Genomic DNA, 14,790 nt, shown 5'->3' on the forward strand with positions numbered 1-14,790 from the left:
AGACAAAGAGAGAGGTATTAAGTATATTTACAAAACAGTAGTAATTCCCTGATACTCTGAACTTTGGTATGATGCAACTTTATTGGACAGAATTATTTATATATAAGGCGGCAATAATTATAATTTGAATTGTTGTTAAAATATTTTGTAATAATTTTTGTCTATTTTTTTAGATATTAATGAGTGTAATGGAGAACATAACTGTCATCCATTGGCAACCTGTGAAAATACACCAGGGGCTTATAAATGTGAATGTGGAGATAAATCAAATGGAAATGGATTTTACTGTGAATGTAAGTCCTGACTCTTATTCATTACATAGCTAGGCAAAGCCCATAACGAGGCAAAGTCCATAACTAGGCAAAGCCCATAGCTAGGCAAAGCCCATAACTAGGCAAAGCCCATAACTAGGCAAAGCCCATAACTAGGCAAAGCCCATAGCTAGGCAAAGTCCATAACTAGGCAAAGCCCATAGCTAGGCAAAGCCCATAGCTAGGCAAAGCCCATAGCTAGGCAAAGCCCATAGCTAGGCAAAGCCCATAACTAGGCAAAGCCCATAACTAGGCAAAGCCCATAACTAGGCAAAGCCCATAACTAGGCAAAGCCCATAACTAGGCAAAGCCCATAACTAGGCAAAGCCCATAACTAGGCAAAGCCCATAGCTAGGCAAAGTCCATAACTAGGCAAAGCCCATAACTAGGCAAAGCCCATAGGCTTGCACAGGGTAGATTCATTTGTGACCGGCTGCCTCACAATGATATCAAATTGTAGATAGCGCCCTCTATGTGGAGAATGCACATAGTATATAGAATACGCATGCAGTCATTGTGCCGCAATGCATCCTTGGGTAAAACCACCAAAAAAATCACATAGTATTTAGGACGTGTATGCGTACTAGTCATTGAGCCGCTTACTAGACATAGCACCTTGCTTCATATTCAACATTTGATTGTCAACATTTTTTAGTCAAATATTATAGAAGTTAGTTATTTAATCATGGTGAATTGATATTATGATTTGAATAATATGACAATATTAAATAGATCTACTCTTTCATTTTTAGTGTTCACTGAATGTACAAGTAATGGTGATAACCAATGTGATGTCATAGCAAATTGTGTAAATGAAGATGGCTACCACACCTGTCAGTGTAATAGTGGTTACCAAGGAGATGGCTACAACTGTCACCGTAATGGTAGGAAATATTTATGATTGGGAATTATAATGATGGCATTACCACACTCGTCATTTTCTCACTGTGAAAGCAACATGACAGTCAGCGAAAAAAGGAAGATTCAAACACAGAACTGTTTATTTTTGTTCACAGTGAGATATAATGTAACATTTCATGTGCTTGCTGTGTAAGAAATTGAAACTAACTGAAGTAAGCTTATATCTACTAGTTTCCTATATTAATAATTAATGGAAAGTAACATTGTATGTTCAAGGGTAACACAGCTGGCTATAGTGTTAATGATTAATTATTTGTTCAATTTTAGCCATCAATGAATGTGAAGCAAATACCCATAAAGTAGAAAGATTTGATTCAAGTACAACATAAACAGACTGCATCGTGTACAGTTAAACAATACTTTCCAGTTTCAGTCGTTTCAGTTTCAGTTGACCGTGATCATGGCAATATTACTTCCTTGTTTCATGATCAACCATAACATGTGTACAATCGTCACAAATATAAATTCGTAGCTAACAAACAATCAGTCAGTCAGTCAGTCAATCAATCAGTCAGTCATTCAGTCAGATGATATCCCGAGAATTTTGCTTACCTTCAAATGTATATGCCCCTCATTCAAATCCGACAAAAGGATATCCACACTCGCATTTACTCTAAGCTCACGTGTGTACATGCAATGTCCACAGACACATTTACTCTAAGCTTGTGTGTGTACATGCAATGTCCACATGAGTCAACATTGTGGCTCATGATTCCACTGAAGGACCCCTCTCGAGTTCCTTGTATTTTACACCCAAGTTAATCATGCAACACAGAAACTATTGTGGTCCAGTAGTGTAGACACCTTTTTAATGTATTATTTCACCAGTACTAACAACATTTCACCATTATTGTCGCTTTGTCTGTTGACAGATACTAGTCCATGCTTTGCAGTGGGTACAGATTGTGGTAGTGCTTATTGTGAAGAGGATGGTGATGTAGCTACTTGTACTTGTCCTAAAGGATTCACCTTCCTTGGCGGAGGAAAAGTCTGTGAACGTAAGTAAAAGTAATTTACAAAAATCTGTATTTTCAAAATTTCTTGGCTGGTTTTAGTCAACGAGGATTCACCTTCCTTGGCGGAGGGAAAGTCTGTGAACGTAAGTAAAAGTAATTTACAAAAATCTGTATTTTCAAAAGTTCTTGGCTGGTTTTAGTCTTTCAAGTGTCATTTTTCTTCTTTCACTGAGATCTATAAAAACTCCTACAGGTTTGATAAGCCAATGATAACTTTAAAAAAGAGCCTGACATGGCTTCTCAAAAAGTTTTTAAAAACACAACAAACCCACTAAATTGCACAGTAAAATACAATAAATAATACATAAAAGTTATCAAATTTAAATATTTGTTAGGACAAAACACATAGTGACTTGAAATATTGATGTCCTATATTAATCATGTAGTGGAAGGTAACATTGTATTTGATGTCCATATTAATCATTTAGTGGAAGGTAACATTGTATTTGATAGAGTAACAGCTGACTGTGTTAACGATTAATTTTTTTTTCAATTTTAGCCATCAATGAATGCGAAGCAAATACCGACAATTGTGGGTCGAATGCACTATGTATTGACATTGATGGTGGATATAAATGTACATGTAAAGATGGGTACATCGGTGATGGATACACGTGTCAAGGTATGATTATAAATATGAATATAGTGCAGAATCTGAGGGCAGTGAGTATTATTTTATGTTAAGGTATGGTTATAAATATGAATATAGTGCAGAATCTGAGGGCAATGAGTATTATTTTATGTCAAGTATGTTCATTGATGTTTTTAACAAATTTATAAAGACAAAGAGTTGTCATCAAGTGAGAGTATTTTGCATGGTATTGTTTTGCAACTTTGTGTGTGATTATCCTTGTAATTAGCTGCATTACTTGTCTGCCAGTTGTAGATTGTAGTGAGCAAACTACACTTAATTTACTGAGCAGACTACACTTACTTTACTGAGCAGACTACACTTAATTTACTGAGCTAGACTACACTTAATTTACTAAGCAGACTACACTTAATTTACTGAGCAGACTACACTTAATTTACTGAGCAGACTACACTTAATTTACTGAGCTAGACTACACTTAATTTACTGAGCAGACTACACTTAATTTACTGAACTATGCACTTAATTTACTGCATGACTACACTTAATTTACTGAGCTAGACTACAGTTAATTTACTGAGCAGACTACACTTAATTTACTGAGCAGACTACACTTAATTTACTGAGCTAGACTGAGCTAGACTACACTTAATTTACTGAGCTAGACTACACTTAATTTACTGAGCAGACTACACTTAATTTACTGAGCTAGACTGAGCTAGACTACACTTAATTTACTGAGCTAGACTGAGCTAGACTACACTTAATTTACTGAGCAGACTACACTTAATTTACTTAGCTAGACTACACTTAATTTACTGAGCAGACTACACTTAATTTACTGAGCAGACTACTCTTAATTTACTTAGCTAGACTACTCTTAATTTACTTAGCTAGACTACACTTAATTTACTGAGCAGACTACACTTAATTTACTGAGCAGACTACTCTTAATTTACTTAGCTAGACTACACTTAATTTACTGAGCAGACTACACTTAATTTACTGAGCTAGACTGAGCTAGACTACACTTAATTTACTGAGCTAGACTGAGCTAGACTACACTTAATTTACTGAGCAGACTACACTTAATTTACTTAGCTAGACTACACTTAATTTACTGAGCAGACTACACTTAATTTACTGAGCAGACTACTCTTAATTTACTTAGCTAGACTACTCTTAATTTACTTAGCTAGACTACACTTAATTTACTGAGCAGACTACACTTAATTTACTGAGCAGACTACACTTAATTTACTGAGCAGACTACACTTATTACTGAGCAGACTACTCTTAATTTACTTAGCTAGACTACACTTAATTTACTTAGCTAGACTACACTTAATTTACTGAGCAGACTACACTTAATTTACTGAGCAGACTACTCTTAATTTACTTAGCTAGACTACACTTAATTTACTTAGCTAGACTACACTTAATTTACTGAGCAGACTACACTTAATTTACTGAGCAGACTACTCTTAATTTACTTAGCTAGACTACACTTAATTTACTGAGCAGACTACACTTATTACTGAGCAGACTACACTTAATTTACTTAGCTAGACTACACTTAATTTACTGAGCAGACTACACTTAATTTACTTAGCTAGACTACACTTAATTTACTTAGCTAGACTACACTTAATTTACTTAGCTAGACTACACTTAATTTACTGAGCAGACTACACTTAATTTACTGAGCAGACTACACTTAATTTACTTAGCTAGACTACACTTATTACTGAGCAGACTACTCTTAATTTACTTAGCTAGACTACACTTAATTTACTTAGCTAGACTACACTTAATTTACTGAGCAGACTACACTTAATTTACTGAGCAGACTACACTTAATTTACTTAGCTAGACTACACTTAATTTACTGAGCAGACTACTCTTAATTTACTGAGCAGACTACTCTTAATTTACTGAGCAGACTACACTTAATTTACTGAGCTAGACTACACTTATTACTGAGCAGACTACACTTAATTTACTGAGCAGACTACACTTAATTTACTGAGCTAGACTACACTTATTACTGAGCAGACTACACTTAATTTACTGAGCTAGACTGAGCTAGACTACACTTATTACTGAGCAGACTACACTTAATTTACTTAGCTAGACTACACTTAATTTACTTAGCTAGACTACACTTATTACTGAGCAGACTACACTTAATTTACTGAGCTAGACTACACTTAATTTACTGAGCTAGACTACACTTATTACTGAGCAGACTACACTTAATTTACTGAGCTAGACTGAGCTAGACTACACTTATTACTGAGCAGACTACACTTAATTTACTTAGCTAGACTACACTTAATTTACTTAGCTAGACTACACTTATTACTGAGCAGACTACACTTAATTTACTGAGCAGACTACACTTAATTTAGAGCTAGACTACACTTATTACTGAGCAGACTACACTTAATTTACTGAGCTAGACTACACTTAATTTACTGAGCAGACTACAGTTAATTTACTGAGCAGACTACACTTAATTTACTGAGCAGACTACACTTATGTCCATATTTACCAAGCAGGCTACACTTATGTCCATATTTACTGAGAAGACTACACTTACGTCCATATTTAATGTTTTAGTGCTTGTTTGACATTGTTTATTTATATACCTCTATCAGCTGTGAATGTCTGTGATCTAACTTTGGGTTATGGCTCTCCATGTGGAGGTGAATCTAGTGGTTGTGTCAGTACAGATCCAGGAATTTATAACTGTCCTTGTAACAATGGATTTACCATGGATAATGGGGTTTGTGTTGGTAAGTCACAATGTCAAAAAGTTACTCTAGATAATATTACACACACATGCCCGCAAATGTACACACACACCTGCAGATGCACACACACCACACATATACACACACCTGCACATGCACATGCCCACCTCACACATGTACACAAACAAACACACACACACACACACACACACACACACACACACACACACACACACACACACACACACACACACACACACACACATACACACTCACACACACACACACACACACACACACACACACACACACACACATACACACAATGTCTATCAGTGGCATGATCCTTAAAGTAACATGGTCAGCCATGACTTATCTTATCTTTTTTTTCCAGTTACTTAAAATAAAAAATCAATTTTCCTTTCACAATCACTTGTCTAAAAACCAGCAGCCACTGGCAAAATGTCTTCGGTGTAACTACTGAGGACTGTGATACTGTAGTCAAAAATAGATGTCTTCAGTGTAACTACTGAGGACTGTGATACTGTAGTCAAAAATAGATGTCTTCAGTGTAACTACTGAGGACTGTGATACTGTAGTCAAAAATAGATGTCTTCAGTGTAACTACTGAGGACTGTGATACTGTAGTCAAAAATAGATGTCTTCAGTGTAACTACTGAGGACTGTGATACTGTAGTCAAAAATAGATGTCTTCAGTGTAACTACTGAGGACTGTGATACTGTAGTCAAAAATAGATGTCTTCAGTGTAACTACTGAGGACTGTGATACTGTAGTCAAAAATAAATGTCTTCAGTGTGTAACTACTGAGGACTGTGATACTGTAGTCAAAAATAGATGTCTTCAGTGTAACTACTGAGGACTGTGATACTGTAGTCAAAAATAGATGTCTTCAGTGTAACTACTGAGGACTGTGATACTGTAGTCAAAAATAGATGTCTTCAGTGTAACTACTGAGAACTGTGATACTGTAGTCAAAAATAGATGTCTTCAGTGTAACTACTGAGGACTGTGATACTGTAGTCAAAAATAAATGTCTTCAGTGTGTAACTACTGAGGACTGTGATACTGTAGTCAAAAATAGATGTCTTCAGTGTAACTACTGAGGACTGTGATACTGTAGTCAAAAATAGATGTCTTCAGTGTAACTACTGAGAACTGTGATACTGTAGTCAAAAATAGATGTCTTCAGTGTAACTACTGAGAACTGTGATACTGTAGTCAAAAATAGATGTCTTCAGTGTAACTACTGAGGACTGTGATACTGTAGTCAAAAATAGATGTCTTCAGTGTAACTACTGAGGACTGTGATACTGTAGTCAAAAATAAAAATGAATAAAATGAAGTCATTTTTATTCATATAGTATAAGTGACAGTGAATGGTAAAATATAAGTAACCTTTTATTTGGAAACAAAAAGTGCATGATTAAATAAGTCTTTATGGTGTCTCATTGTTCAAGTGTGTTTGTATTATATTGACCATAACTAACTTTTTGTATTGTTTGACTTATTATACATTTTATGAACAAGTTTAAATATTAATTGTTGATTTTGACAGATGATAACGAATGTGGAGGAAATGTTTGTGTGGCTGGAGCTAACTGTGAAAACACATATGGTGGCTTCTTGTGTACCTGTCCTGTTGGTTACCAAGGAGATGGCAGAGTTATTGGAACTGGATGTACAGGTAGATTCTCTTACAATGTACCATTCTTTGGCTCTGATTACCACTACAAGGTTTACTTTAGTGTGTCTTTTTGGTGAAAAATCTATAATTCCAAAACTACTGAGCAGATTGAGCTGACATTTAAAAATGTATTCTAATATGCCTAGCAACAGGACCATGCCCATAGCAACAGTTAAATTATGGTGTATTGCAAATATGAAAAGTGGGAAGGGCAGGCATATTAATAAAGATTCCAAAAATGTATGCAAATATGCCTAGCAACAAGACCTCACACATAGCAACAGCCAAATACAGTTCTGCTACAACGCCATGGCACTATTTTTTTAGGCCTTATAATGTACCCACCATTTGTATTTACTCCTTCCAGATATTGATGAGTGTGATGATCAAATCGCTAATTGTGTGTCTCACTCAACCTGTGTAAACACAGATGGAAGTTATGACTGTCAATGCATCGATGGTTTTAGAATGTCTACCAATCTACGATGTGTAGGTATGTATTAGGAATACTATCTAATTATCATAATGATAACCTAAGGACAATGTATTGACTGTGTTTAGCTGATGATAACCTTATAAGGACAGTGTATTGACTGTGTTTAGCTGATGATAACCTTATAAGGACAATGTATTGACTGTGTTTAGCTGATGATAACCTTATAAGGACAATGTATTGACTGTGTTTAGCTGATGATAACCTTATAAGGACAATGTATTGACTGTGTTTAGCTGATGATAACCTTATAAGGACAATGTATTGACTGTGTTTAGCTGATGATAACCTTATAAGGACAATGTATTGACTGTGTTTAGCTGATGATAACCTTATAAGGACAATGTATTGACTGTGTTTAGCTGATGATAACCTTATAAGGACAATGTATTGACTGTGTTTAGCTGATGATAACCTTATAAGGACAATGTATTGACTGTGTTTAGCTGATGATAACCTTATAAGGACAATGTATTGACTGTGTTTAGCTGATGATAACCTTATAAGGACAATGTATTGACTGTGTTTAGCTGATGATAACCTTATAAGGACAATGTATTGACTGTGTTTAGCTGATGATAACCTTATAAGGACAATGTATTGACTGTGTTTAGCTGATGATAACCTTATAAGGACAATGTATTGACTGTGTTTAGCTGATGATAACCTAAGGACAATGTATTGACTGTGTTTAGCTGATGATAACCTTATAAGGACAATGTATTGACTGTGTTTAGCTGATGATAACCTAAGGACAATGTACTGACTGTGTTTAGCTGATGATAACCTTATAAGGACAATGTATTGACTGTGTTTAGCTGATGATAACCTAAGGACAATGTATTGACTGTGTTTAGCTGATGATAACCTTATAAGGACAATGTATTGACTGTGTTTAGCTGATGATAACCTTATAAGGACAATGTATTGACTGTGTTTAGCTGATGATAACCTTATAAGGACAATGTATTGACTGTGTTTAGCTGATGATAACCTTATAAGGACAATGTATTGACTGTGTTTAGCTGATGATAACCTTATAAGGACAATGTATTGACTGTGTTTAGCTGATGATAACCTTATAAGGACAATGTATTGACTGTGTTTAGCTGATGATAACCTTATAAGGACAATGTATTGACTGTGTTTAGCTGATGATAACCTTATAAGGACAATGTATTGACTGTGTTTAGCTGATGATAACCTTATAAGGACAATGTATTGACTATGTTTAGCTGATGATAACCTTATAAGGACAATGTATTGACTGTGTTTAGCTGATGATAACCTAAGGACAATGTATTGACTGTGTTTAGCTGATGATAACCTTATAAGGACAATGTATTGACTGTGTTTAGCTGATGATAACCTTATAAGGACAATGTATTGACTGTGTTTAGCTGATGATAACCTTATAAGGACAATGTATTGACTGTGTTTAGCTGATGATAACCTTATAAGGACAATGTATTGACTGTGTTTAGCTGATGATAACCTTATAAGGACAATGTATTGACTGTGTTTAGCTGATGATAACCTTATAAGGACAATGTATTGACTGTGTTTAGCTGATGATAACCTTATAAGGACAATGTATTGACTGTGTTTAGCTGATAATAACCTTATAAGGACAATGTATTGACTGTGTTTAGCTGATGATAACCTTATAAGGACAATGTATTGACTGTGTTTAGCTGATGATAACCTTATAAGGACAATGTATTGACTGTGTTTAGCTGATGATAACCTTATAAGGACAATGTATTGACTGTGTTTAGCTGATGATAACCTTATAAGGACAATGTATTGACTGTGTTTAGCTGATGATAACCTTATAAGGACAATGTATTGACTGTGTTTAGCTGATGATAACCTTATAAGGACAGTGTATTGACTGTGTTTAGCTGATGATAACCTTATAAGGACAATGTATTGACTGTGTTTAGCTGATGATAACCTTATAAGGACAATGTATTGACTGTGTTTAGCTGATGATAACCTAAGGACAATGTATTGACTGTGTTTAGCTGATGATAACCTTATAAGGACAATGTATTGACTGTGTTTAGCTGATGATAACCTTATAAGGACAATGTATTGACTGTGTTTAGCTGATGATAACCTTATAAGGACAATGTATTGACTGTGTTTAGCTGATGATAACCTTATAAGGACAATGTATTGACTGTGTTTAGCTGATGATAACCTTATAAGGACAATGTATTGACTGTGTTTAGCTGATGATAGATTTAATTATGTTTTAATTAGTCCAGATTTGATTATGTTTTAATTGGTCTAGATTTAATTATGTTTTAATTAGTCTAGATTTGGTTATGTTTTAATTAGTCTAGATTTAATTATGTTTTAATTAGTCTAGATTTAATTATGTTTTAATTAGTCTAGATTTAATTATGTTTTAATTGGTCTAGATTTAATTATGTTGTTTTAATTGGTCTAGATTTGATTATGTTTTAATTAGTCTTGATTTAATTATGTTTTAATTAGTCTAGATTTGATTATGTTTTAATTAGTCTAGATTTAATTATGTTTTAATTAGTCTAGATTTAATTATGTTTTAATTAGTCTAGATTTGATTGTTTTAATTAGTCTAGATTTAATTATATTTTAATTAGTCTAGATTTAATTATGTTTTAATTGGTCTAGATTTAATTATGTTTAATTAGTCTAGATTTGATTATGTTTTAATTAGTCTAGATTTAATTATGTTTTAATTAGTCTAGATTTGATTATGTTTTAATTAGTCTAGATTTAATTATTTTTTAATTGGTCTAGATTTAATTATGTTTAATTAGTCTAGATTTAATTATGTTTTAATTAGTCTAGATTTAATTATGTTTTAATTAGTCTAGATTTAATTATGTTTTAATTGGTCTAGATTTAATTATGTTTAATTAGTCTAGATTTAATTATGTTTTAATTAGTCTAGATTTAATTATGTTTAATTAGTCTAGATTTAATTATGTTTTAATTAGTCTAGATTTAATTATGTTTTAATTAGTCTAGATTTAATTATGTTTTAATTGGTCTAGATTTAATTATGTTTTAATTGGTCTAGATTTAATTATGTTTTAATTAGTCTAGATTTGATTATGTTTTAATTATTCTAGATTTTATTATTTTACATTTAATTCAACAGATATCGATGAGTGCCTGACAAGTCCATGTGATCCCAATGCGGTTTGTACTAACACAAAGGGAAGTTTCACCTGTGTGTGTAACCAAGGCTACCATGGAACTGGCATGAATTGTCATGGTAATATATATTGATTTGAAATTTTAAGTATCGATAACTTTATTTGTCCTATAATTAATTGTATTGGGATATCAGTGAAGGTAGTATAGCTAGCTTAGATGTGCAATCAGATCTCAGTCGACCATATCAAAATCATTGAATGTTATTCGCTAAGAGAAAATATATACCATGGTGGAGGTTGGTATTTTGTGTTATTTTCATATGTTGCCAATGTTTAGTTTTTAACATGAGATGCAGATATGTATTGTTGAGTTGCACAATGTGTTTGTTTGCCTCAAAGGTTCCTCTGTTCAATAACAGTTTGAAGTTAATTAACAGTCTAATTTAATTTAATTTAATCTAATCTAATCTAATCTAATCTAATCTAATCTAATCTAATCTAATCTAATCTAATTTGATCTAATCTAATATACTTCAAATAGTTCTGTTCTATGGCAGCAATAAGAGTCAATCCTTGTTTGAACATAAATGTCTTTTATATTTTAAGATTTTTTTGTATTGTTTTCCATATGGGTGGTACAGGAGAGAGCAATAAAGTAAAAGTTCATGTTTACAATCTCACAGCAAAAAACAAAACAAAAACAAAACAAATGTCTTAAGTTTGTTCTTGAAAGTGTTGATGATTTGATGGTTGCCGTATGTCCATATATGGTAATGGTGTCAGAATTGATGGTTGCTGTATGTCCATTTATGGTAATGGTGTCAGATTTGATGGTTGCCATATGTCCATATATGGTAATGGTGTCAGAATTGATGGTTGCTGTATCTCCATATATGGTAATGGTGCCAGATTTGATGGTTGCCGTATCTCCATATATGGTAATGGTGTTACAACATTGACAGAGATATCAAATTTACACCATACTCAAATCTGTTCTTTTTCTGTTTCAATCAGATATTGATGAGTGTACTGTTGAGAGGAACCACTGTAATGAACATGCCAATTGTGCTGACCAACTAGGAGAAAGTTCTTGCCAGTGTAAGACTGGATATTCTGGTGATGGTAAAATGTGCTATGGTAAGTGACTTGTCAAATATTCACAAGAATTGACAGGCAGATTATATCCACTAGTTATGAGGCAATTTTTCACCATGGACAAATAATTCCTATCACGAATATATCACTATGGAAAATATAATTCTTATCAAATATATCACCATGGAAAAGTAACTCCTATCAAATATTTCACCATGGGCAAATAATTCCTGTCAAATATTTCACCACAGAAAAGTAATTCCTGTCAAATATTTCACCATGGAAAAGTAATTCCTGTCAAATATTTCACCACGGAAAAGTAATTCCTGTCAAATATTTGACCATGGAAAAGTAATTCCTGTCAAATATTTCACCACGGAAAAGTAATTCCTGTCAAATATTTCACCACAGAAAAGTAATTCCTATCAAATATTTGACCATGGAAAAGTAATTCCTGTCAAATATTTCACACTGGAAAAGTAATTCCTGTCAAATATTTCACCCTGGAAAAGTAATTCCTGTAAAATATTTCACCATGGAAAAGTAATTCCTGTCAAATATTTGACCATGGAAAAGTAATTCCTGTAAAATATTCCACCATGGAAAAGTAATTCCTATAAAATATTTCACCACGGAAAAGTAATTCCTGTCAAATATTTGACCATGGAAAAGTAATTCCTGTCAAATATTTCACCCTGGACAAATAAATTCTCATCACACAATAATTATTTATTTCAATATTCCTACCCACAATGCTCTGCTCATTGAGAATAACATGGTATTACTTTATTGCAGCTGATAATGAGTGTGTTACAAATTGTCCTACTAATGAATATTACTTTATTGCAGCTGATAACGAGTGTGTTACAAATTGTCCTACTAATGAATATTACTTTATTGCAGCTGATAACGAGTGTGTTACAAATTGTCCTACTAATGAATATTACTTTATTGCAGCTGATAATGAGTGTGTTACAAATTGTCCTACTAATGAATATTACTTTATTGCAGCTGATAATGAGTGTGTCACAAATTGTCCTACTAATGAATATTACTTTATTGCAGCTGATAATGAGTGTGTTACAAATTGTCCTACTAATGAATATTACTTTATTACAGCTGATAATGAGTGTGTTACAAATTGTCCTACTAATGAATATTACTTTATTGCAGCTGATAATGAGTGTGTCACAAATTGTCCTACTAATGAATATTACTTTATTGCAGCTGATAATGAGTGTGTCACAAATTGTCCTACTAATGAATATTACTTTATTGCAGCTGATAATGAGTGTGTCACAAATTGTCCTACTAATGAATATTACTTTATTGCAGCTGATAACGAGTGTGTTACAAATTGTCCTACTAATGAATATTACTTTATTGCAGCTGATAATGAGTGTGTTACAAATTGTCCTACTAATGAATATTACTTTATTGCAGCTGATAATGAGTGTGTTACAAATTGTCCTACTAATGAATATTACTTTATTGCAGCTGATAACGAGTGTGTTACAAATTGTCCTACTAATGAATATTACTTTATTGCAGCTGATAACGAGTGTGTTACAAATTGTCCTACTAATGAATATTACTTTATTGCAGCTGATAATGAGTGTGTTACAAATTGTCCTACTAATGAATATTACTTTATTGCAGCTGATAATGAGTGTGTCACAAATTGTCCTACTAATGAATATTACTTTATTGCAGCTGATAATGAGTGTGTCACAAATTGTCCTACTAATGAATATTACTTTATTGCAGCTGATAATGAGTGTGTCACAAATTGTCCTACTAATGAATATTACTTTATTGCAGCTGATAACGAGTGTGTTACAAATTGTCCTACTAATGAATATTACTTTATTGCAGCTGATAATGAGTGTGTCACAAATTGTCCTACTAATGAATATTACTTTATTGCAGCTGATAATGAGTGTGTCACAAATTGTCCTACTAATGAATATTGTGCAGTGGTTGGTGGCACAGACACTTGTATGTGTTATGATGGTTATGAAAGGGATGGCAATAATGACTGTGTTGGTGAGTAAATATCATATAGTTATAGTACTGTTGTTATAGTAACTGTTATTGTTGTCATTGCAGTTTTATTGATTTTTAAATGAGGGTTGTCATTAACAGGGAAAGCAGTTCTTAAAGTTAATTTATTAAAATTATGATTTTTATCAGATGTTTATAAATACTGATGATTTCACAAGAGATAAGTTTCTAACCAGACAGTTACATTGACTGAATTATTACATCATTTTGCTGTAGGACAAACCACATTGACATATACATTATACCATTTGAAAACAGGTAAAATAATGATATTGATATCCTGGGTCCTTTCACAGATATTAATGAATGCCAAACAAATAGTCACAGATGTAATGATAATGCTTCCTGTCATAACAAAGATGGCTATTACACATGTACATGTCATGCTGGTTTCCGTGGTAATGGATACTGGTGCGAAGGTATGTCAAATTAAGTGGTTACATTGACTTTTTTCAAGAACACATCCTTAATTTCGTAAACTTCAGTGCGAATCTTTATTTACTTACTGTAATAATAATATAACTTTTATTGCCATTTGCATAAATTGCATTGGAAATTGACTTTTCATGTGTACTCATGAAAAGAGGTGAATAAAAACTGAAAACTTTCTGGAAACAACAACATTTGAATAAAACTGTGGAAAGAAAATGCAAGTGAAATGTAAAAGCAAGAGATAAAAGT

At 33.1% G+C, this 14,790-nt stretch overlaps 1 protein-coding gene across 1 annotated transcript in view; it reads left to right on the top strand.

The window, feature by feature from the left end:
* The window catches only part of LOC144450139 (uncharacterized), a 110,647-nt gene that overhangs the window by 67,648 nt on the left and 28,209 nt on the right, over positions 1–14,790 (top strand). Inside the window, 11 exon segments of the mRNA XM_078140706.1 lie at positions 174–293; positions 1,064–1,195; positions 2,105–2,230; positions 2,748–2,870; positions 5,501–5,638; positions 7,174–7,302; positions 7,670–7,795; positions 10,953–11,069; positions 11,965–12,087; positions 13,975–14,091; positions 14,406–14,528. Of these exon segments, the coding sequence (XP_077996832.1) occupies positions 174–293; positions 1,064–1,195; positions 2,105–2,230; positions 2,748–2,870; positions 5,501–5,638; positions 7,174–7,302; positions 7,670–7,795; positions 10,953–11,069; positions 11,965–12,087; positions 13,975–14,091; positions 14,406–14,528 (1,374 nt within the window).

Source organism: Glandiceps talaboti, chromosome 19 (genome assembly GCF_964340395.1).
Source record: "Glandiceps talaboti chromosome 19, keGlaTala1.1, whole genome shotgun sequence".
NCBI classification, from domain to species: domain Eukaryota; kingdom Metazoa; phylum Hemichordata; class Enteropneusta; family Spengelidae; genus Glandiceps; species Glandiceps talaboti.